This window comes from Peromyscus maniculatus, chromosome 15 (genome assembly GCF_049852395.1).
Source record: "Peromyscus maniculatus bairdii isolate BWxNUB_F1_BW_parent chromosome 15, HU_Pman_BW_mat_3.1, whole genome shotgun sequence".
NCBI lineage: Eukaryota > Metazoa > Chordata > Mammalia > Rodentia > Cricetidae > Peromyscus > Peromyscus maniculatus.
This window is the reverse complement of record NC_134866.1, coordinates 82,762,470-82,784,636: the sequence shown is the minus strand read 5'-3', so window position 1 is coordinate 82,784,636 and position 22,167 is coordinate 82,762,470. Positions and strand designations below refer to the sequence as shown.

The 22,167-nt window shown below is 40.1% G+C and overlaps 1 protein-coding gene across 5 annotated transcripts in view; it reads right to left on the bottom strand.

The window, feature by feature from the left end:
- Positions 1–22,167, bottom strand: part of Rad17 (RAD17 checkpoint clamp loader component) — a 32,080-nt gene that overhangs the window by 8,407 nt on the left and 1,506 nt on the right. For all 5 annotated transcript variants that reach the window (XM_076552185.1, XM_042261742.2, XM_006982712.4 and 2 more), the window contains exons 2-11: positions 21,801–21,904; positions 18,907–19,164; positions 17,431–17,514; positions 8,726–8,882; positions 5,647–5,783; positions 5,228–5,280; positions 4,973–5,098; positions 4,685–4,754; positions 3,065–3,176; positions 1,325–1,507 (exon numbers count right to left, since the gene is read on the bottom strand). In XM_076552185.1, the coding sequence (XP_076408300.1) occupies positions 1,325–1,507; positions 3,065–3,176; positions 4,685–4,754; positions 4,973–5,098; positions 5,228–5,280; positions 5,647–5,783; positions 8,726–8,882; positions 17,431–17,514; positions 18,907–19,164; positions 21,801–21,842 (1,222 nt within the window). In that variant the 5' untranslated portion in view covers positions 21,843–21,904. The remainder of the gene's footprint in view (positions 1–1,324; positions 1,508–3,064; positions 3,177–4,684; positions 4,755–4,972; positions 5,099–5,227; positions 5,281–5,646; positions 5,784–8,725; positions 8,883–17,430; positions 17,515–18,906; positions 19,165–21,800; positions 21,905–22,167) is intronic.

Sequence of the window (22,167 nt, the reverse complement as noted above, 5' to 3'; positions counted from 1 at the left end):
TCATAGCTGTAGCTATCCTGGAACTAGCTCTGTAGACCAGGCTGGTCTCGAACTCACACTGTCTCTGCCTCCCAAGTGCTGGGATTAAAGGTGTGCGCCACCACTGCCTGGCTAGAATATGGCTTTTCTAAACTTAAACTCATTTCATTTTCGGCTCTGGGTTGTTTTCTCCCTTGCCTTGTCTCAGTACGGAAGGCTTGTGTTGTGTTTACTGTGTAGGACTAGGCTGTTCTACCGTCAGGAGCAGGAAAGCTGCACCTCAACCCAGAGGTTGGAAATGACCACTGGGAAGGAAGAAGGAATTAGGTGAGAATGGGCACTCAGGCTGGACACTGAGATAGGAAGGTGAGATGCCCACAGGCAGCTGAGTGTTTTCACCAGACTTGCCCTGCACAGAATTTCCATTTTGAAATCACAGTCTCTTCCTTCAGCATCATACTGGTATTTACTATACAAAGAACAGAAATCCGGAACTTTACTGAAGGGGAAGTCTGGGAAGGCACGAGTGGAAAGATTAAATGGACAGCAAGTCAGTGAACAGGAGCCAGAGAGACCTGAAGCTGCCTGGCACCTGGCCCAGGACCCCAGTATTTGGAACTGAGTATTACAATAGCTTTGGGCTACCAACTTTTACCCCTCAAAGTCTAGATCAGTGGTTCTCAACTTTCTTAACACTGTGACCCTTTAATACAGTTAGTTCTTCATGCGGTGGTGACCCCAACCATACAATTATTTTGTTGCTACTTCATAACTGCAGTTTTGCTACTGTTATGAATTGTAATGTAAGTATCTGTGTTTTTCTTAGGCGACTCCTAGGAAAGGGTCATTACCTCCAAAGGGGTCCTGACCCACAGATTGAGAACTGCTGGTCTAGATGGAGTGGTGTCCTCAGGAAACTATAGTTTACAGTCATGAATATGGCCTACAGTAGTGCTCTGATGTTACTTCAGTTGGAAAATGCTGTACAAAGGTGAAGACATTTTCCTGCTACATTTTAGCACTGGCTCTGCAGTTTGGCAGGGCCCAGCTCCCTCTAATAACAAAACAAAATACAAGGCATTTCAAAACACAGAGTATCTTATTTCTTTTTCTTTTTTTCTTTTTTTTTTTTTTAAAGATTTATTTATTTATGTATACAGAAGGGGGCACCAGATCTCATTACAGATGGTTGTGAGCCACCATGTGGGTGCTGGGAATTGAACTCAGGACCTCTGGAAGAGTAGTTGGTACTCTTAACCTCTGAGCCATCTCTCCAGCCCCCCAGAGTATCTTATTTCTAAAGAGAGAGAACAACACATAAGAAAAATGCAGAAGAGTTTCTTACTTTTAGAGTACAGAATCTTCCCCAGAGCTCTGAAGAGAAAGAGAGAAACATCCTTTCCACCAATAGCTTGGATCTCTTGATTTTCCAAAGCATTTTTATGTTTCCTTCTTTGCTTTGATTTTGATATTGTAGCATCCGATTTCAATGACATTCTTTTTTTCTTTGACCATAAATTATTCTCTCCTAAATAATATACATACAAATGATATTAAAAAAATCAAAATATGAAAACTAAGAGTATTTCAGACAGTTATACTAACTTTTTTCTAACAAGCAGTAACTTAATATGACCTTAGTGAAAAGTCCTCTCTGTTGCTAACTATTAAAGTGGAAGAAAATGTCATTTAAATTGTCTTAGGAGCTGGAGAGATGGCTCAGCAGTTGTGAGCACTGGCTGCTCTTCCAGAGACCAAGGTTTGGTTCCTAGCACCTACATGGCAGCTCACAGTCATCTGTACCTCAAGATCCAGGAAATACAATGCCCTCTTCTGGCCTCTGTGGGCTCCAAGCACACATGTGGTACACAGACATACATGCAGGCAAAACACCAGTACACATAAAAATTTTTAAATTATTAAAAATAAAATGTTTTATAATCCCCAACACCACAAAAATAGTATCTCATGGTATAACAAATTTCCAGACATAACACAGTAATATAATCATATCGCCTTGTTTTTTTCAGTGTTTTGTGCAAGGTACTGTTTCTGATGGATGCTACACAATAACTAACTTTACCCTCACAGAAATTCTATGGAGGCAGAAGATAATTATTATAGGTAAAAGACTGAGATGGGCCAGTGAGATACTTATCAGGTAAAAGTGCCAGCTAAACAAGACTGAGAACTTGAGTTTGATTCCACAAGGAAGGAGAGAATTGACCCTTCAAATTGTCAACTGATGTCCATGACACAGCATGACACGATGTGCCAAAATACACATCACAAATAAATATTTGTAGTAAAAAAATAACAGTAAATGATTTTTATAATTGCCACCATAAATCTTGATAAACATTATTTTCTCTTCTCTTTAACTTTCTGAGTTCAAAACAATAATCTGTTAATGAGTCAGGACCTCAAAAGGTCCCATTTTAGGCTTCTAACTCCTAATCTCTATACTGAATCTAGCACATTTATACTTCCACAGGAATAAACAGCATACAGACTGGCGTTAGTTGTGTTAGGTACCATTTTTCTATGATTAAGCACACACACACACACACACACACACACACACACACACACACACACACACACAGATTTTGTGAGATCAACACAGCTTTCCTTTCAAGGTCAATTTTTTTCAACACCATGTAAATATAGTTTGTTAAATGTTTATGATAGGTACTACGCAGTCGGCTATAATTACTAGAATAAAAACATGACTCATCATCATTAGTGGAGCTAAGCTTTACTATGCCATGTTTATCGATCCTTTTTGTATCTAATGGAGTACGTATAAATACTATGAAAAAGTTCAAATGTTATGGATTATTTTACTTCTAGAATATTCTATTAAAAACTTTCAGACAGTGCCACCTACAGGCGACTAAACTACATATTCATGTGCAGTCTGGGCTGAGAACAGACAGTGTTGTGGTAAACTGCCTGCCCACCCTATGGAAGACCTGGGACTGGTCCCAAGGCACTCACAAGAGGTTGAAGCTGATTTAGCTCCTGACTATCCAAGAGAAAGCCACCTATCACTGCTCTACGAAGGTGTCTTCTAGTTAGTTACCCTTGGAAGAAGAAAACTGGAGGCTGTTTATTGCACTTCGGATATCACCAGAACACCCTTGACAGAGCAACTCCAGGGACATTTTATCAGGAACAACAACTCTTCCTCCACTCTGAAATGAAGAGATTCAATTTTAAAGCTGTTTTGTTAAAACACAAACACATACACAGAAACTACAACCCGTTTTGAGAACTGAACATATACACAACATAGACAAATTTGAATGTCTAAAAACTTGCACAGCCCAGGTATGGTAGAACAAAGTTATAGTCCCGGCATGTGGGAAGCTAAGGCAAAAGAATCCTAAATTCTAAACCACATGGATGACTAAAAGAGACCCTTTCTCAAAAAACATGGGATTAAAGGTGTGTGCCATCACTGCCCAGAAAAAAATCAGTTTTTTAAATGTTACTGTATGTTTTTAGTTTTATGCCTGTGGGTTTTTGTCTGCATGTGTGCACATATGTGCTGTCCTCAGCAGTCAGAAGATGGCATGTGATCCCCTGAAACTGAAGTTAGACACAGAAGCTGACCTTCCATGTAGGTGATGGGAACTGAACCCAGGTCCTCTGAAAAAGAGCTAGTGCTCTTAACCACTGAGACATCTCTCCAACCCATTGAAATTATTTATGAAAGTTGTCTGTCTTCCCAAACCAAACTTTGTCACAGAATTAACATTTAGTGAGCATCTTTCTAGACTTTCTGTGAGCATGCATTTACAAATACATTCCAGATCTCCAAGTCTATGAAACATGCAGAGTTAATGTTTTTTGTTTTGTTTTTGAGACCGGGTTTTGCTGTGTCAGCCCTGGCTGTCCTGGAACTCACTTTGTTGACTGGGCTGGCCTCGAACTCACAAGATCATCCTGCCTCTGCCTCCCAAATACTGGGATTAAAGGCATGTGCCACCACTGCCTGGCAGAATTAATGTTTTTAATCTAGGTAGAACTATAGTATTTGTTTTCCGTAAGTTTAAATTCTTACCTAATACCACTGAGGTGATTTTTTTTTTTTAATGTTAGTAGCTTTAAATCTCTATCATTTTTTAAAATGTTATTTAGTGAAGGGCTGGTAAGATAGGTCAGTAGGTAAAGGGACTTGCCGCCAAGCCTGATGACCTCAGTTCCATCCCTGGAGCCCACATGGTAGAAGAGGAGAGTCAACTCCTCCAAGGTGTCCTCTGACCTCCACATGTGCCTGTGGCACACCTGCCCTCTCCATACACAAATACACATGAACACAAAATAAACAAGAGTGTAATAACACTTTAAACAATGTCATTGATAGCCTTTGACAAATATTTTCCCCAATAAGGAACAATTACATTAATGTTATGGTTTTTTAATACAATTTTGAGCATTTTGGCAGGGCTGGGAATGGAAACCAGAGCCTTCACAAGCTAGGAAAGATATACCATGAAGCTAGTCTCTAATTGTTTCCAACTTTTCACACTCGTGAGACACCCATGCATGCACACACACACAGAAAGAGACAGAATGCTAAGATATATATTTCTATAGCAGTAGAGTGTACTCTGAGGTGTCATCAACCATTTCTCCAAGTTACATACCATTTAAGTGTGTTTTTCATAGCTACATATAAGTCTTAAATTAGACTTACCTTACTAGCTTCTATAGTCACAATTCTATTAAGAAACTTCATCATAATTGTTGGTGCCACAGGGTTGAAACTGTAAAAAGAAAAAATGATTGTGCTTAAATGATTAATTTAAAAACAGTTTAAACTGGGTGGTGGTGCATATACCTCTAATCCCAATGCTTGGGAGGCAGAGGCAGGTAGATCTCTGAGTTCAAGGCCAGGCTGGTCTACAGAGCGAGTTCCAGGACAGCCAGGGCTACACAGAGAAACCCTGTCTCAAAAAAAAAAAAGCATAAAAACATTTCTTACCTAATGTTTGAAATAGAACACTCCTCTTGAATCTTTTTGGGAAAGAGTAATCGCTGATTGCTATCTCCACTGACACTGTCAGAGATTATAAATACAAGAGGGCACCGACCAATCTGCACATACTTCCTAAAAAAACAAAATAATGTTGAAATTCAAGCAATTTAGCTGTTCATGCTAGGCAAACGTTCTACCACCGAGTTACAACCCCCACCTCTAGTGTGGAGTCTTAGAACACCGGACTTCACTGACACTCACCTTAGAATTTCATGTAGAGCATGAGAGTCTCGATAAAACTGGTTAGGTAGATCCTGTTGAACACATGGGACAAATATCAGCTCAGTGATAGTCCACTGCATATTTATTCTTAAACTTACATTTGTAAAGGAAAAACATTATTTACCCAATGTATCTTGATCACAATTTTCAGAGGAACTAAAGGAAATGTGTTGTCGCTGAGGAAGTTAACTGTCCACAGATTCTCTTTGCTTTTTTTCTATACAGGTGGCACTGCAGTTGGAAACTAGGTTAACATGCAGCTACTCTCCTTGAACCTACGCTATTCTCTTTATGATTGCTGAAAAAACCTTCAGGTCTCTGCTACCACAAAGCCACTATAGTGTGTCTCACAACTGTTTACACAACAGCTCTAGCAGGATTTTAAAAGCTGTCCTTACTTCGACCAGAATTATCTTCTTATCAGTTGTCAGGTCTTCTCCGAGCATCTGCAGTTTGCTATACTTGGTGGCTCTTAACAGGAAGTCATTGAAGACTGCTATCTGAGACTGGTATGGAACGATGTAGACTTTCGAATCTGAAAGGAAATACATTTATCACTTTTTTTCAAATCATATACATTAACATTATACATATACTGTGCGGCGCGCTCCTCGGCCAGCGAGGAAGAACGACCACCATGCGAGGATACTTCTCAGAACACACTTTATTGGAGCGCCTCTTGGTTAAGGGAGAGCAGGAGGTGAGGGGCGGCCCCGAGGACTAAACTGCAGCTGCTTATATAGGGAATCAGGCAAACGTGCCGTACTGTGATTGGGTCCCGCCAGAATGCGAACACGGGGAGCCACGGGATAGGCTGAGGACATAAGGCCAATTACCATACTCGTGCATCATAGCCAAATATGGAGTTGTTTACAGCTAGGCTACCAGGAAGCCAGCGCCATCTTTGAATGGCGGCTCCCTACAATACTGTACACATCAAATTCACTTATATGATACAACTTACAATACTGAAGACTACCTTAAAATTATTTTAAATGGTTTAAATTTAAAATATCATTTCAAAAGACTAGTATGATGGACAAGAATAATTTTTCTATTCCAATGAAAGTAACACAAAGTTAACTGATTTCAAAAACAGCAGCTGGGCTGCAGATACGGCTCAGCAGTTAAGACAGAGAGAGGACTCGGGGTTAATTCTTGGCACTCCCATGACAGCTTGTAACTGCCTGTATTGCCAATTCAAGGGAGCCAATGTTCTCTTTCAGCCTCTGGTGGGCAGAAGCACACATGTGGTACACAGACATACATGCAAGCAAAACACTGATACACATAAAATAAAAATAAAACTCACTTTTTAAAAAACCGTTATTACTTTGGTCACAGAATATAGAAAAATCAAACAGAAACCATGACAAGGTTTTCCTTCCAGCTGGCTAGTCTGCACAGTAGTGCCAGACGGTACTGTGCAGTTCGCTGTGGAAGGACTGTCGTCAAGTCTTATTCTGTTACAGACCCTATGTGCTATACTACTTAGGCAAAAAGGACTCATTAGTGTAACAGCAGTGGGTTTTTATAGGGACTCTAGCTGCTTCATAGTTGGGTTTGTGGTCTGCTACACAGAAAGAATAAAAGTAATGTAAACTATTATTTATTATAAAATACAAAGTAATTTAAGCCTACTCAAAACCCATTACTGGAGAAATCACAGCCCACAGTGAAGAAGTTACTGCTCTTGTTTTGCTAAAGGGCTGTGATATGCCCATTAAATAATTATATTTATACCTACAGATCAGTATAGCCATTAGCTTGTTGGAGAAGCAACGTCCCCTGCACACTTCTACAGTGTGCAGTGGTAAATGAAGAGACTCATAACTGATTAAAGTGATGACAATTAAGGGATTGTTGAATGTGCAGCCATAAAAAGAACATCTTTATCACCCCCTCTAAGGCTCAGAAACATCATGGAAGAGGGGAAGAAGGAATGGAGGTGGAATGCTATTTTCAGATCAGGACATCACTACTGAATTTTTGTTTTGTTCTGCATTATGACACAGGGTCTCTCTACATAGCCTGGCTGTCCTGTAGATCAGGTTGGCCTTGAACTCAAAGAGATCCTCTTGCCTCTGCCTCCCAAGTAATGGGATTGAAAGTATGCCCAACCATGCCCAGCCTCACTACTAGATTTTAAATTGTGTTGGGGCTGGAAAGATGGCTCAGAGGTTAAGAGCACTGACTGCTCTTCCAAAGGTCCTGAGTTCAATTCCCAGCAACCACATGGTGGCTCACAACCATCTGTAATGAGATCTGGCACCCTCCTCTGTATCCATAATAAATAAAAAAAATCTTTAAAAAAAAATAAATTGTGTTTTTGGAGATAGGGTTTCACTATGTAGCCTCGGATGGCCTATACCTGACTCCATAAACCAAGGTGGCCTTGAGCTCACTGAGGTCCTACTGCCTCAGCCTCAGGGATTAAAGGTGTATGCCACTAATCCTGGCTGAGCCCACAAAGTTTGAGGAACAGTCAACATTAAAATAAAAACTGTCCTACACAGCTCCTCTGACTCAAAGCAGCTTAGGAGCTGTGGCTACTTCCAGTTTAAATACCTATATCATCAGTAAAGAATAAAAGCTAAAATGCCAGTGTTAGAATAGATGAGCCTATGTGTAAAGCTACAGTGTAAAACTTTAAATTGTTACTGTCATTTTTAATGTTAAAGCTCCCTCCAAATTCCAAAGACAGTCTTTAACTTAGGTTTCTGTTTTTGGGGGGAGAGGGGTATTCTTTTGAGACAGGATCTCAGTGTGTAGCCCTAGCTGGCCTGAACTCTCTACACTAGGCTGGCCTGGAACTCACAGAGATCTGTCTCCTAAGTGCTAGGATGAAAGGCATGCTACCATGCCTGCCTGCTCCCTTGGGTTCTGAAATGACGTCATTTTAACAAGTATTTCACAAGGTTTTGAGCGGCAGGTTCCTTTCAGTCCATCCTGAGGGCCTGACTGATACTGAAACGAAAAAGCTTACAGTTTAGAACTCCATAAATAATGAAAACCTGAGACCCTATAAACCCAGTGTGATGCCACATGCCTATAATGCCAGCGCATGGGAAGCAGAAGCAGGAGGATCACAAGTTTGGGGCAAACTTAGGTACCAGAACACTGTCTCAAAACAGCAAAAACTGGGCAGGCTCAGAACCTACAGTGAAAAGAGAGAACTGACTTCTACATGCAAGCCATGGCATGTGCAAGTTTGTGCATACACATGTGTACACACACGCATGCACAAAATTAATAAATAAATGTAAAAATAAATTAAAAAACAAAAATCAGCTTGTTATCTGAGAAAAGAGTTTAAATTTAATTTCCTAAGAACCCCTTTCTCCCCTCTAGTTCGGGCATCTCACTTTCTCCTCAAACTGACAAGAATGTGAAGAAAATGTGCTCTATCACTTGACCTGGAGTTTCATTAAGGAAAGCTTTCTTTGCAAGCTCTAGCACCTTTACAGCAGAACTTACCTAAGTTAAGTAACTCTTTGTAATCATCTTTTTGGAAGTCTGGTAAAACAGGATTAACCCATTCTTGCACTTGGATCCCATGCTCCTTTGATAGTATTTTTACAGTAGTTGTCTTCCCACATCCTGGAGGGCCTGTTATTAGTAAAATAGACCCACCCTGAAACCAAATACAAACACTAATTAAAATCCACAATTACTAGAATGCAACACAATTTTTAAGTTTTTCCTAGCACTTATTATTCTTACAAAAGGTCTATTAAATACCTAATATAAACAAATTTCAAAACTAAACTTCAGATGAATTGAGACGATTGTTTCCTTCTGAAAATTCCTCAAGTCCTATACTGTATATTTCTCAAAGACAACTTAATAACTAAATTAAAACAATTAAACTTTAGCTACAAAGAACACAGGATATGAAACAGGACTCTTAGAGGCTGAATTCATAAAATTCAACTGAAGGGGCTGGAGATATTATTCAATCAGGAAAATGTTTGCTCCATAAGCATAAGGACCTGAATTAGATCCCTGGCTTCCACAAGCTGGGGCTGGGTGTGAAGCTTACAGGTAGAACACCTGCTTAGACTATCTGAGACCCTGGTTCGACTCCCCTGCCCCCAAACATATTCCAAAACAAGAGCAGAATAAAATGCCAGGCTGACAAGAGTCTTACAGAAACTAATTAGAGGCTTACAGAAATCTACAACTGTACTTTATTTATTTACTTACTTTTGGTTTTTCAAGACAGGGTTTCTCTGTGCAGTCCTGACTATCCTGAAACTCTCTTGGTAGGCCAGGCTGGCCTTGAACTCACAGAGATCCACCTGCCTCTGCCTCCCGAGTGCTGGGATCAAAGACGTGCGCCATGGCCTGGCATTACACCAGTATTTTAAATAGGACAATATTTTCTAAGTTAGCAACTTTACAAAGCACAGCTACTGTGATAATGAGAACCAATGACACTTTCAAACAGATCAATAAAAATAGGAAGAAAGCTCATGTGTAGGACATACTTTTTTTTTTTTTCATGAAATATGGTGGTGTCTAGTTTCTAAAACAGGAAGTAGAGCCACATTCCAGAAATTTTGTGTTCAGTCAGAGATTTACAAGGTAGTTTCTCTCAAGAATCTCAATTAGAATATTGACTACTCCAGCACCTGACTGTTACACAGCTTTACCATGTTTTTGTTGTTGTTGTTTTTTTTTTTGGGGGGGAGGCTGAGACAGAATCTCACTATGTAGTCCTGGCTGGCCTCAAACTCAGAGAGATCTGGAATTAAAGGCCTGTTCCACCATGCCTGGTTGCTTTACCATATTTTGAAGGAAAGATACCATGAAAAATTAAAATCTACCTAGATGGTGGTGGCACTCACCTTTAATCCCAGCACTCATGAAGCAGAGGCAGGATCTCTGAGTTTGAGGCCAGCCTGGTCTATAGAGTGAGTTCCAGGACAACCATGGCTACACAGAGAAATCATGTTTTTAAAAAAAAAATAAATAAAATAATAATAATAATAATAATAATAATGTCAGTAATTTCGGAATACTTACAAGATTCCCCCCTCCCAAGATTACTTTTATTTATGTGTGTATATGTGTGTGTTTAAGTGTCCTCTGGATGAGGACTCGGAGGCCTCCAGTCTGAGGAGACAAGACCAGCTGAGGATCCGACGAGGTGAGGTAGCTATGGCTTGTTCCGTCTCTCTGATCTACCAGCATTGACCCCAATAACTGGCCTCGGGTTTGATTTTATTAATAAGAACTTTTAAGATTACTGCTACATCTGGTACCCAACGTTCGTGGTAGGAATTCATGAAAAAGCTGTTTGCCTGTGGCCTTGTGGGCCCCTGCTCAGAACTGAGCTACACTTGGCCGGTTGTGGTGGCACACACCAGTAGGATTTACTGAAGGAGACAGAGGCAGGAAGATCCCAAGTTTGAGGCTAGCCTAGGAGGCTTGGGAGAAGCTTCGGCCCAGACCGAACCACAAACAGTGGTGGGACCATGGAGGCAATGGCTGCTACTCCGAGTTGCTGGCTTCTTCTCATCGTGTTGGTGACTGTGGTGATGCTGTTACCTGGGACCAAGAGTTTACTGCTGCTTGTTCAGAGAAGAATTGCCAGGACCATCGTGTTACAAGAAAGCATCAACAAAGGTCAGTTTGGAAAAGTTTGGCAAGACAAATGGTGGGGAGAAATTGTTGTGAAGATTTTCTGTTCTAGGGAAGAATGTTCATGGTTCCGAGAGACAGACATTTATCAGACTGTGTTTGCTCCAAACCACAGAGGAGGCGGAAAAAAAAAAGTCTGCAGGAAACCATGACCACGCCTAACAGTGACTTTGATATCTTCAAAAAGATGACAGGATCCCACAATGATGATTCCATATGGACAATGGTAAAGCCATTAAGCTGATTAACACTACGAAAAGATCTGCTTTGGACTACAAACTACTCAGGACAATGTCGAGAGGACTAGCTGAGATGATCCAGCCTGACAGACTACTTGAGCAAGGACTTGAGACAAGCCCTGAAATTTCCTATTATACAGAGACTGGACAAATGATACAGGACTTGACAATTAACCTAAATTTTTTCTTTTCATGATTCCCTAAAGATATCTTCACCCCTAGAAAGCAAAAAGGAAAAGAGAATATAGATATGAGATAGATCATCGAATCTACTCTGAGAAAAAAGATAAAGAAATAGGATAAATAGGTAGATCACTGAATCTACACTGAAAAGAAAAAGGGGAAGATATAAAAATGACAAAAGTAGATTACTGAATCTATTATGAAAAGAAAAAATACTTTTAAAAAGGAGCTACTTATTTCAAATAGGATAAGTAATGAAATTTTTTGAGTTTATCAGTGTTACTGGACTGGACATTGTTAATATATATAAAATGGAGGTTTTTATCTGAATCTGTCAAATGTTAATGGACTAGACATCGTTAATGTAATCTTGACTGTGTATATTGTATATACTTACTGGATATATTTTTTTTTTGTATTAGTTACAAGCTTTTTTTAAATTTTAGACAAAAAGAGAGGAAATGTAGTATTGTATTCCCCCAAATATTGTGCTTGCTAATAAACTTATCTGGGGTCAGAGACAGAGCAGCCACAATATTAAACATAAAGGATAGGCAGTGGTAGCACACGCCTTTAATCCTAGCATTCCAGAGGCAGAAATTCATGTGTTCATGGATACAGACAGGCATGGTGACTCATCACGCCTTTAATCCCAGGGAATGGTGGTAGAAAGCAGAAAGGTATATAAGGCGTGAGGACCAGAAACTAGCAGCATTTGGCTGGTTAAGCTTTCAGGCTTCTAGCAGCAGAGTTCAGCTGAGAGCCATTCTGGATGAGGACTCAGAAGCTTCCAGTCTGAGGAAACAGGATCAGCTGAGAAGTTGGCCAAGTGAGGTTAGCTGTGGCTTGTTCTGTCTCTCTGATCTTCCAGTGTTCACCCCAATAACTGGCCTCAGTTTGATTTTATTAATAAGAACTTTTAAGATTCCTGTTACATCTACATCATGTATGTGTGCCCACAAAGACAAGAAGAGGGCATTGGATCCCCTGGAGTTGAAGTTACAGACAGTCTGTGAACTAAACCGTTGAGGGCTGGGAACTAAACTTGGATCCTCTGAAAGACTAGCAAATGCAATCAACCACTAAGCAATATCTCTCCAGGCCAATGGCAATTTTCTAAGGTAATTTAAGTTGACTAAAATAAATCAGAAATTACCAAGTTACTTTCTTCTTTTTTTTTTTTTTTTTTTTTTTTTTTTTTTTTTTTTTTTTTTTTTTTTCGAGACAGGGTTTCTCTGTGTAGCTTTGCGCCTTTCCTGGAACTCACTTGGTAGCCCAGGCTGGCCTCGAACTCACAGAGATCCGCCTGGCTCTGCCTCCCGAGTGCTGGGATTAAAGGCGTGCGCCACCAACGCCCGGCTACTTTCTTCTTTTTTAAAAGAGTGTCTTACAATTACTAGTATCATTGAAACTTTTATCAAACACATATACAAGGCCTTGGGTTCAATACCCAACACCATTATAAAAATAAATAAAATACTTTTTCAACACATAAAAATGTATACTCATGTCCAACAGTAATACTTCTGTAAGCTTAAGTCATAATAGGGAGTATTAAGAGTGCACTCTAGCAGGTCGTGGTGGTACACGCCTTTAATCTGAGGCGGAGGTAGGTGGATTTCTGAGTTCAAAGCCAGCCTGTTCTACCGAGCTAGTTCAAGGACAGCCAGGGCTACACAAAACTCCTGTATCAAAAAACCAAAAAAGGAAAAAAAAAAATCGCACTCTCATAATAACAGAGTCCTAAGGGAAAAAATAAAGTGGACACTGAACAATCTAAACAATGAGCTGTGTGTAGGAGGATGACCAAAAACAAATTTTAAACACCATGGATATAAGAGGTCCATCACTGCCAGGTGTGGTAGCTCGTACCTATAATCCCAGCAGTTGGAGGCCAAGTTGGAAAGACTGCTGTGCATTCAAGGACAATTTAAACTACATGGTGAGCTCCAAGCCAGAATGGGCTATAAGGTGAGACCATGTCTCAATCTTTAAAAAAAGGAGGATGGCCCTCTAGGATAAAGCCCTTGTACATCCAGTACCACACACAAAAATAAGGAGGAGAATCTTTCCTTTCAAAACAACTAAAACATTAACTCTTTCACTCTGAAGTTGAAAATTAAAAGGAAGCCCTAACTTAAGCAATGGAAGTGGCCTGTTAATGACAAGTCAATATAAGTTCATCGTTCATCAACATTAATACTAACAAATGTTCCACTTAGTGGGAAATGTTCATATGGCACAGGGTAGAGGGTAATCTCTAAAGTTGTTTTTAAATGTTGTTTAAATCTCAATGTTTTTTTTTTTTGTTTTGTTTTGTTTTTTTTGTTTTTTCGAGACAGGGTTTCTCTGTGTAGCTTTGCGCCTTTCCTGGAACTCACTTGGTAGCCCAGGCTGGCCTAGAACTCACAGAGATTCACCTGGCTCTGCCTCCCGAGTGCTGGGATTAAAGGCGTGCGCCACCACCGCCCGGTGCTCAATGTTTTTAAAAGTCTATTTCAAAACTGGGCTGGAGAGGTAGCTCAGGGGTTAAAAGCACTGAATTCTCTTCGAGAAGACCTGGGTTCTACTTCCTGTAACCACCTGGTGTGGGTCACAACTGTCTATAACTCCAGTTCCAGGGAACTGATGCCCTCTTATGGCCTCTGTGGCTACCAGGCATACATATGATGCAAACATACAATCAGGCCAAACACTCATACACATACAAGAAAAATAAATAACTCTTTATAAAAAGTTACAGGTTAAGATTTTAAATTCATCCTGATTCTTCAGTTGGGCTGTGTTTTAAAGTGACTAACCAGCCTTAGTGATGGCAGATTTTCTTTTACAGAAAGCTATCTGTTAACAATAGAAATAACAGAATATTGAAAACAGACATTTCACAGCCTTAATCAGTGATTCAGGAAAGGACTGAAAATGGACTCTAAAACACATAGGAGAAAAATCACCAAGGAACTGTGCACTCACATGCTACCAGTGTATCTCCTCAAAGATTACAGGGCAGCTGAGAGAGAAAGGTATTCTACAATGAAGTGTTAAGACTGTTTCTTCCCTGAATAGGAATCTCATTTACACAACTTAAGTAAAACACAGCTCTCTGAACAGATGAAGATAGGTTTCTTCTGTATCCCAGAATCTAATCAATATTTATATGTATAATTCAGCTATTATTTGGCTTAAAGGGGCTTATTGGGAAATGTTATCATTTTTGCTACTTTTTACAGAGAAAATATTTTCCAGTTTCGAATAACCCTGGACTTTTGAATTAGAACCTATTTTTATGTTCAAGCTATCTGTGTATTATTTCTCCTGCAGTTGTAAAAAAAAAGACTGTTTCTTCCCTACTCTAGTGACCAAACTAAACATCACACACAGCAGGAGAAGCCTGGTGCTATGTGCATGTTTATATAGTATCAGCACTCAGGAATCTGAGGTAGTGAGATTCATAAGCCCAGGAATTCAAGCCTAGCCTAGGGAACACAGTGAAATCCTGTTGCAGTATATTTGTTTACAATGTGTGAAGATACTTTGCTGTGATTGGTCTAATAAAAAGCTGAACAGCCAATAGCTGGGCAGAACAGATTAGGCAGGGCACTCAAGAGATGCCAGTGAGACACGGAGTTCGACATACAGAATGGAGGAGAGGTAAAGAGCCACATGGCAAAACGTAGAAGTTATATGAGCTAATGGGACAAGCCTAAACTAAGGCCAACCTTTCATAATTAATAATAAGTCTCCACGTCATTATTTGGAGGCTGGCAGTCCAAAGAAAGTCCTACAAAAAAGCCCAACTACAAAATCCCAACTCTAGCAATAACAAAGGTCTGAGGATGTAGCTCAGTGACGGTACAGTGCCTGCCTGGCTGATTTAAAACAGTGATTGGTCCTACCATGGCAAAAAAAAAAAAAACAGAACCATCCACTTCCTGATGCAGCATAATATAGAACATGCATCGTGACAGATGGCTCATACTGAAAGGTTCTATCTGAATCTAACCAAACCTATAAGCCCAGTTACTGAGGAGGCTGAAGTGGGAATATTTGAGTGCAGAAGTTTAATTCTAACCTGGGTAATATAGTGAGACCAAGTTTCATAGAGGACAAAACGAAGATTTGGAAAATACAAAAACAGGACACAGGTTACCCAGTGTCAGAGGAAACAAGTCAACACCCATAATCCAGAGATGAGGCTTTTATTGTCAACAGGCCTGATCTCTTCAATTAAGTCAATGTCTTATAGAAACAGAAAAATTAAAAGAGACAAGACTAAGAAAAGGAAACACCCGGGGGGTGGGGTGGGGGTGGGGGTGGGGATGGGGGTAGGGTGGTGGTGGTGGTGGTGGTGGTGGTGGTGGTGGTGGTGGTGGTGGTGGTGGTGGTGGTGGTGGTGGTGGTGGTGGTGCACGCCTTTAATCCCAGCACTCGTGAGGCAGAGCCAGGCAGATCTCTGTGAGTTTGGTCTACACAGATCCAAGACAGGCACCAAAACTACACAGAGAAACCCTGTCTCTAACTCCACCCCCCCCAAAAAAAAAAAGTTTAAAGTGAGGTCCAAAGGACCCAAAATAACCAAATAAAAGGGTAAGATGTTAAGGCACTGTGTACTATCTCAAAGTCTGGCTGAAGTATCAGGGTATTTTGGGTTTTGTTCTGTTTTTAAGACAGGGTTTCTCTACGTAACCCTGGCTGTCCTGGAACTCAGAGATCCTCCTGCTTCTGCCTCCTGAGTGCTGGGGTTAGAAGCATACACCCACCACTGCCCTGCCTGGTGTTGTTTTGAGACAGGGTTTCACTATGTAGTCATGGCTGGCCTAGAACTTGTTACGTAAACCAGCATGGCTTTGAACTCAAGAGATTGTCCTGACTCTGACTTCCAAGTGATGGGGTTAAAGGTGTGTACCAACACACTTGGCTGAAATGTCAGTTTTAATTTAATATATAACTTAAGAGGAAAAGGAGGGTATATTGTAAGGAATTGACCTCAAAATTTAAAAGATCAAGAGGAAGAGAAAATAGACTACCTTAAAAGGAGGGCTAAGAATAACTGTGGAATAAGGAAGTGAAACAAAACATCAGGTTAACATTATTGAGGACTAAACAGCTAGGTTTAGGTATAACTAGGTTTTTTTAAAGGATATAGTTAGTTGTTTTTTTTAAAAACCATTACTATGTAGATTCCCGGCTTGCTTTACTGTGAAATAATGAGATGCACTAAAAGCACTAGCAACTCCGCTGGCGTACTATATGGACTCAGGTTGTCTAAGAGCCTTTACCCACTGGACCATCTCCTGGCCCCCAAAAGAGACTTTTTTATTAGAGAGGAAGGAAATAACAAATCAGGAAACTGTTGTTGAAGGTAATATGAAGATATATAAACAAAGTGATCATAAAAAACTAGCTTCTTGGGGCTGGAGAGAAGGCTCAGAAGTTAAGAGCACTAGCTGCTCTTCCAGAGGTCTTAAGTTCAATTCTGAGCAACCACAAGGTGGCTCACAACCATCTATGATGGGATCTGATGCCCTCTTCTGGTGCAAAGGTGTACATGATAAATGAACAATTTTTTTAAAAAAGCTTTAAAAACAAAAAAGGATTTATTTATTTATTTATTTATTTTATTTATTTATTTATTTATTTATTTATTATGTATACAGTGTTCTGCCTGCATATATGACTGCAGGCCAGAAGAGGGCACCACATCTCATTACAGATGGTTGTGAACCACTATGTGGTTGCTGGGAAGTGAACTCAGGATCTCTGGAAGAGCAGCCAGTGCTCTTAACCACTGAGCCATCTCTCCAGCCCCCTTTTAAAGCTTCTTGAAAGGCAAGGTGGCTCATGTTTATAATCCCAGAACTTGGATGAGGGAGGTGGAACATAAATTCAAGGCCACGCTAGGTTACACAATCAGTTCCAGAGAAGCCTGGGCTACATAGTGAGCCTATCTTTAATCCCAGCATTCTGAGGACAGGGGCAGTCAGATTTCTACTAGCGTGAGGCTAGCCAGGGCTACATAGTGAGACTCTGTCTCAAGAAAGAGGAAGAAAAAAAGATTAACATAAGTCAGAAAACACATAATGCTAAATATTTTTAATGCATTTCTTACTAATTTACCTGTTTTGGCTTCATTTCTATGACTTCAGCTTTTAACCAGGTTTCAACCTCTTCAATTTTCTTCTTATGCACAGCAAGTTCATGCTAAGATAAAAATTTGAGATTAAAAACGTTTTAAAACATTTTAAAGCTGTCAGCACCTTCTAATATGAACATTCTAGTGAACAAAAAGCTGCAAATGGGAGCTGAAGAGATAGCTCAGAGAGCACTCGCTGCTCTTCCAGAGGACCTGGGCTGATTCCCAGCTCCTACATGGTGATTTACAGCCATCTTGAATTCCAGTTCCAAGGGATCTGATACTTTCCACCTCTATGTGCACCAGGCACACTAGCGGTGCACATACATACATACAGGCAAAACACTCACACATAAAATAAAAAAGTGAATAAATTAAAAAGTAGCTGCAAAACAGTAATGTGCTCTGTTATAACAATAGGGCCTTTTGATTATACTTAAATTTTTATTTTTTTTACATTTATTTGTTTTTGGGGAAGGAGGTTGCCAACAGCTTGCAGGAGTCTGTTCTCTCCTTCCAACATGTGCTTGCCTGTACCCTTCTCAACCTCCTCATCAGCTCAGTCTTTTACATTACTCATTTTATGTGTATGGGTGTTTTGCCCACATCTGTATATTAATGCATTATACCTGGTACACTCAGAGGGTATCAAATCCCCTGGAACTGGACTTACAGATGGTTGTGAGCTATCCTGTGGGTCCCTGGAATGGAATCTGGGTCCTCTGGAAGAACAGCCAGTGCTTTTAACTGCTGAGCCATCTTTCTCCAGACCCTCAATTTTTATGCTAATATGGAAAAAAAACCTATCCTCATGCCAATACACTGTATGGCAATTTTAAAATTTTTTTCATGTCTGTTACATTATTCAGCATTATATTCTGGGGGCGGGGAGACAGAGAAGGGTACCACATCTGTAAATTCTAGTCTAGGTTAAAGACAGAGAAAAGATGGTATAACTACAGAATAACTTGTTTAAACATTAAAATACATATATATTTTTCTTCTACTTAATTTTTTCTTTTTCTTTTCTTTTCTTTTTTTTTTTTTTTGGTGACTGGGTCCCTCTTTATAGCCCTGGCTTTCCTGGAGCTTGCTGTGTAGACAAGGCTGGCCTTGAACTCACTAGGTCTGCCAGCCTCCTGAGTTAATGGGATTAAAGCAACAGCAAGCTAAAAAATTCTTATGAGGCCTCGGGCGGCGACGGTGGTGCACACCTTTAATCCCAGCACTTGGGAGGCAGAGGCAGGCGTATCTCTGTGAGTTCGAGGCCAGCCTGGGCTACCAAGTGAGTTCTAGGAAAAGCACCAAAGCTACACAGAGAAACCCTGTCTCGAAAAAAAAAAAACCAAAAAAAGGAAAAAAAAATTCTCATGAATAAAACTGAAAACATCTTTCTCTGCTATCCATGCTCATCCATCCTAAAACGGCAAAGGCATTTTTGTATGATCTCCAATGCGTACCTGAGTTTCTGGTTTATATTTATCCACCCATGGCTCATTGTCAGACAGATACTCTTTTGAAGTTTCTACACCATAAGTCTGTTCTAAAGGAGACAGCGTTCCTCTTTTTCTAGCCGGCAATCTGTTACTTTCTAATGTGGAGGACAGACTTTTTCTTCTGTGACTGGAATTATTCAAAGCTAAAGAGGAAGCAGTAATAGTAGTGATGGCAGTAGTTGCTGAAAAATCATCGAACGACGGATCTACCCAGTCTGTTACCTGCAAAGGAAGGAGACTGTAATTACTACAATTTTATACCTATGCCCTTTGCAACTGAACTACTTCATAAATGTGATTAGAACCCTTCAAGTCCTACAAATGGTCTCTCTCCCTGTCAGCATTCTCTGAAACAGGGTCCTGCTCAAGCTGACCCAGAAGGCACACTGCAGCCATGGACAGCCTTGCACTGGAGCAGCTCCTGTCTCAGCCTCTCACGGACTAGAATTACAGGCATGCTGCCACCACACTCAGCACTTCAACTTCTGCTTGCTTTCTTCTTTTTGCAATTTCCTTATTTTTGATTTTCTGACACAGGGTTTCTCTGTGTAGCCCTGGCTGTCCTAGAATTCACTCTGTAGACCCAGCTGGCCTTGAAATCAGAGGGATCTTCCACCTCTGTCTCCTGAGTAGGAACTGTATTAAGGCCCATATTAGTTTTAAGACTTTGTAGGCTGGGCGGCGGCGGCTGCGGCGGCCACCTTTAATCCCAGCACTGGGAGGCAGAGGCAGGCGGATCTCTGTGAGTTCGAGGCCAGCATGGGCTACCAAGTAAGTGCCAGGAAAGGCGCAAAGCTACACAGAGAAACCCTGTCTTGAAAAACCAAACAAACAAAAAAAACCAAACAAACAAAAAAAAGAGTGTGCTAACCTTGCTGGGCGGTGGTGGCACATGCCTTTAATCCCAGCACTAAGGAGGCACAGCCAGGTGATCTCTGTGAGTTCAAGGCTAGCCTGGTCTTAGAGTGAGATCCAGGACAGGCACCAAAAACTACACAGAGAAACCCTGTCTTGAAAAAACGAAAAAGAAAGTGCTAACCTTCCCATGTTTCCTTCTTTTACTTCCTTTTCTTAAAAAACCTTTGAAAAAGCTGGGCAAAGTGGCGCACACCTTTGATCCCAACATTCAGGAAGCAGAGGCAGGAGGATTCCTGTGAGTTTGAGGCCATCCTGGTCTATAGATCGAGTTCCAGGACAGCCAGGGCTGTTACACAGTGAAACCCTGTCTTGAAGAAAAAAAATGGTAAATTGATCAATTTTAGCCAAAAATAACAGTACTAAGGTGGTTTTTAAGATAATGAAGTTTTTTTTAAATGTCTCAGTATGGTCATACTAGCTTCTCAGTCCAGCTTTGGAGAGATAGAGACAAGAGGATGGCAGCAAGTTTGAAGATCGCCTGCTCTACATAATAAGGATCTACCTCAAAAAACTCAAAACAAAACAAACAAAAGTTTTAAAAATAGATTTTCTTAATACTCTACTATAAATCTAGAAAAACAATCTAACTTGTCACCTGGCTTTTGAAATTTCCTGCCTGACAAATGAGGAGGAACCAAGGTTATATTTTCTTCAAAGGTGCTCTGCTTGGGTCAGGGACATTGCTGAGCAGTAGCATGCTCGCCTGGCATCACTAGGCCTTGGCTTCAGACTTGACCCTTAAGATGGAGAGTGATAAACAAAGGAGGGACTTAATTACAGTTGTGAACTCTTTGTTAGATAATGCTCTTCTCAGAGGTAGAGTCCAAAACTGGAGGTGGAAACAAGGCTTCTGGGGGGAAAATGTGGGCTGATAACTGCTTTATCAATGCTAATTTACACTTGACTCTTGTCAGGTCAGGAAGATTATCACAAGAAGAAAAAGAAAGTTATGGAGGAAAAAAAAATGCAGTCATAACCAGCTGATTCATTTTTTTCTTTGCCAAAGAGATTGGCAATGTTTCTATAATTTTTTTCTTTCTTCTGTATTTAAAAGTACATGAAAACAGGTTTATACTAAACTTTCTGAGAAGAATATTGATTTGTATGTCATTTATACATTTTGTAGTTTTATTTCTTTTTTTGTTTTTGTAGACAGGGTTTCTCTGTATAGCGTAGGCACCAGTCCTGGATCTCGCTCTGTAGCCCAGGCTGGTCCCAAACTCAGAGACCCACCTGCCTCTGCCTCCCGTGCGCTGCTGCTTCCTGACTGTAATTTTAGTTCTTGTGCCACCACTGCCTAATTACAGTTTTCTTTCTTAATTCCATCTACATGAGAAAAACAGCAAAGTTACATGATTTACTTGAAATCAGAAAAATTGGAGCCACCCTTAGGGAAGCAGCTCCCAGCTGCCTTTCTTTCCTGTGATACTATTTGGACTCCTCTCACACCCAAATTCCTATCTTGCTGGGGGAAAACAAAAAAACAAAAAACAAACAAACAAACACATTGAACTTCATGACTTCTAAGAGGTAGAGCCTATGGCTAAGCTAACCAATTACCACACACTTAACTCTCTCTTCTCTTCAAAAGTGCTACTCTTTGTAACTGGGACTACAAATGCTTTTTTAAAACTGGGCATCATGGTTCAAGCCTTTAGTCCCAGCAACTCAGGGAAACAGAAGCCAGCCTAATCTACACAGTGAGTTAGTTCCAAGACAGCCAGGTCTACACAGAGAAACTTTGTTTTGGGAAAAAAAAAAAAATTTTTTTTTTGAAGACTTTTTCAGAATTAAGGTTCTGGTTGTTTTGCAGCTTATTACCAGTCTCTAGATCACTAATTACAACAGTCATTGGACCATCACTAGTCACTGAGACCAAATATAACTTTTTGTCATTGTCTTTAGGCAATTACTACAAGGCCATTTTATATTTATCATACCTTTGTGGAAGATACCTTTGGTCTAAGGAAAGTTTCTGACATTATAAACTTTAATAGTTCCCATCAGTAGCATACAATCTGGAGTACAATGAAGTATAATCCACCTGGGGGAAAAGAATAAAAACATCTCAAATTAGGAAAAACTGTAAATACAGAATTATAATAATCAGTATTTAAATGTGCAATCAGCGACATAATAGGGGCTCAAGAACTAATGAAAAAAACAGAGCAAATATGTTAAAATCCTAAAGTAAATTTTAGTTTAAATGATTACAGTTTTACCTGATAATCAATCTGTGGTGGTATAAGAAGTTTTTCACATAAACTCAATGATGAATGAAACAGAAAACCACATATTTATGAACTT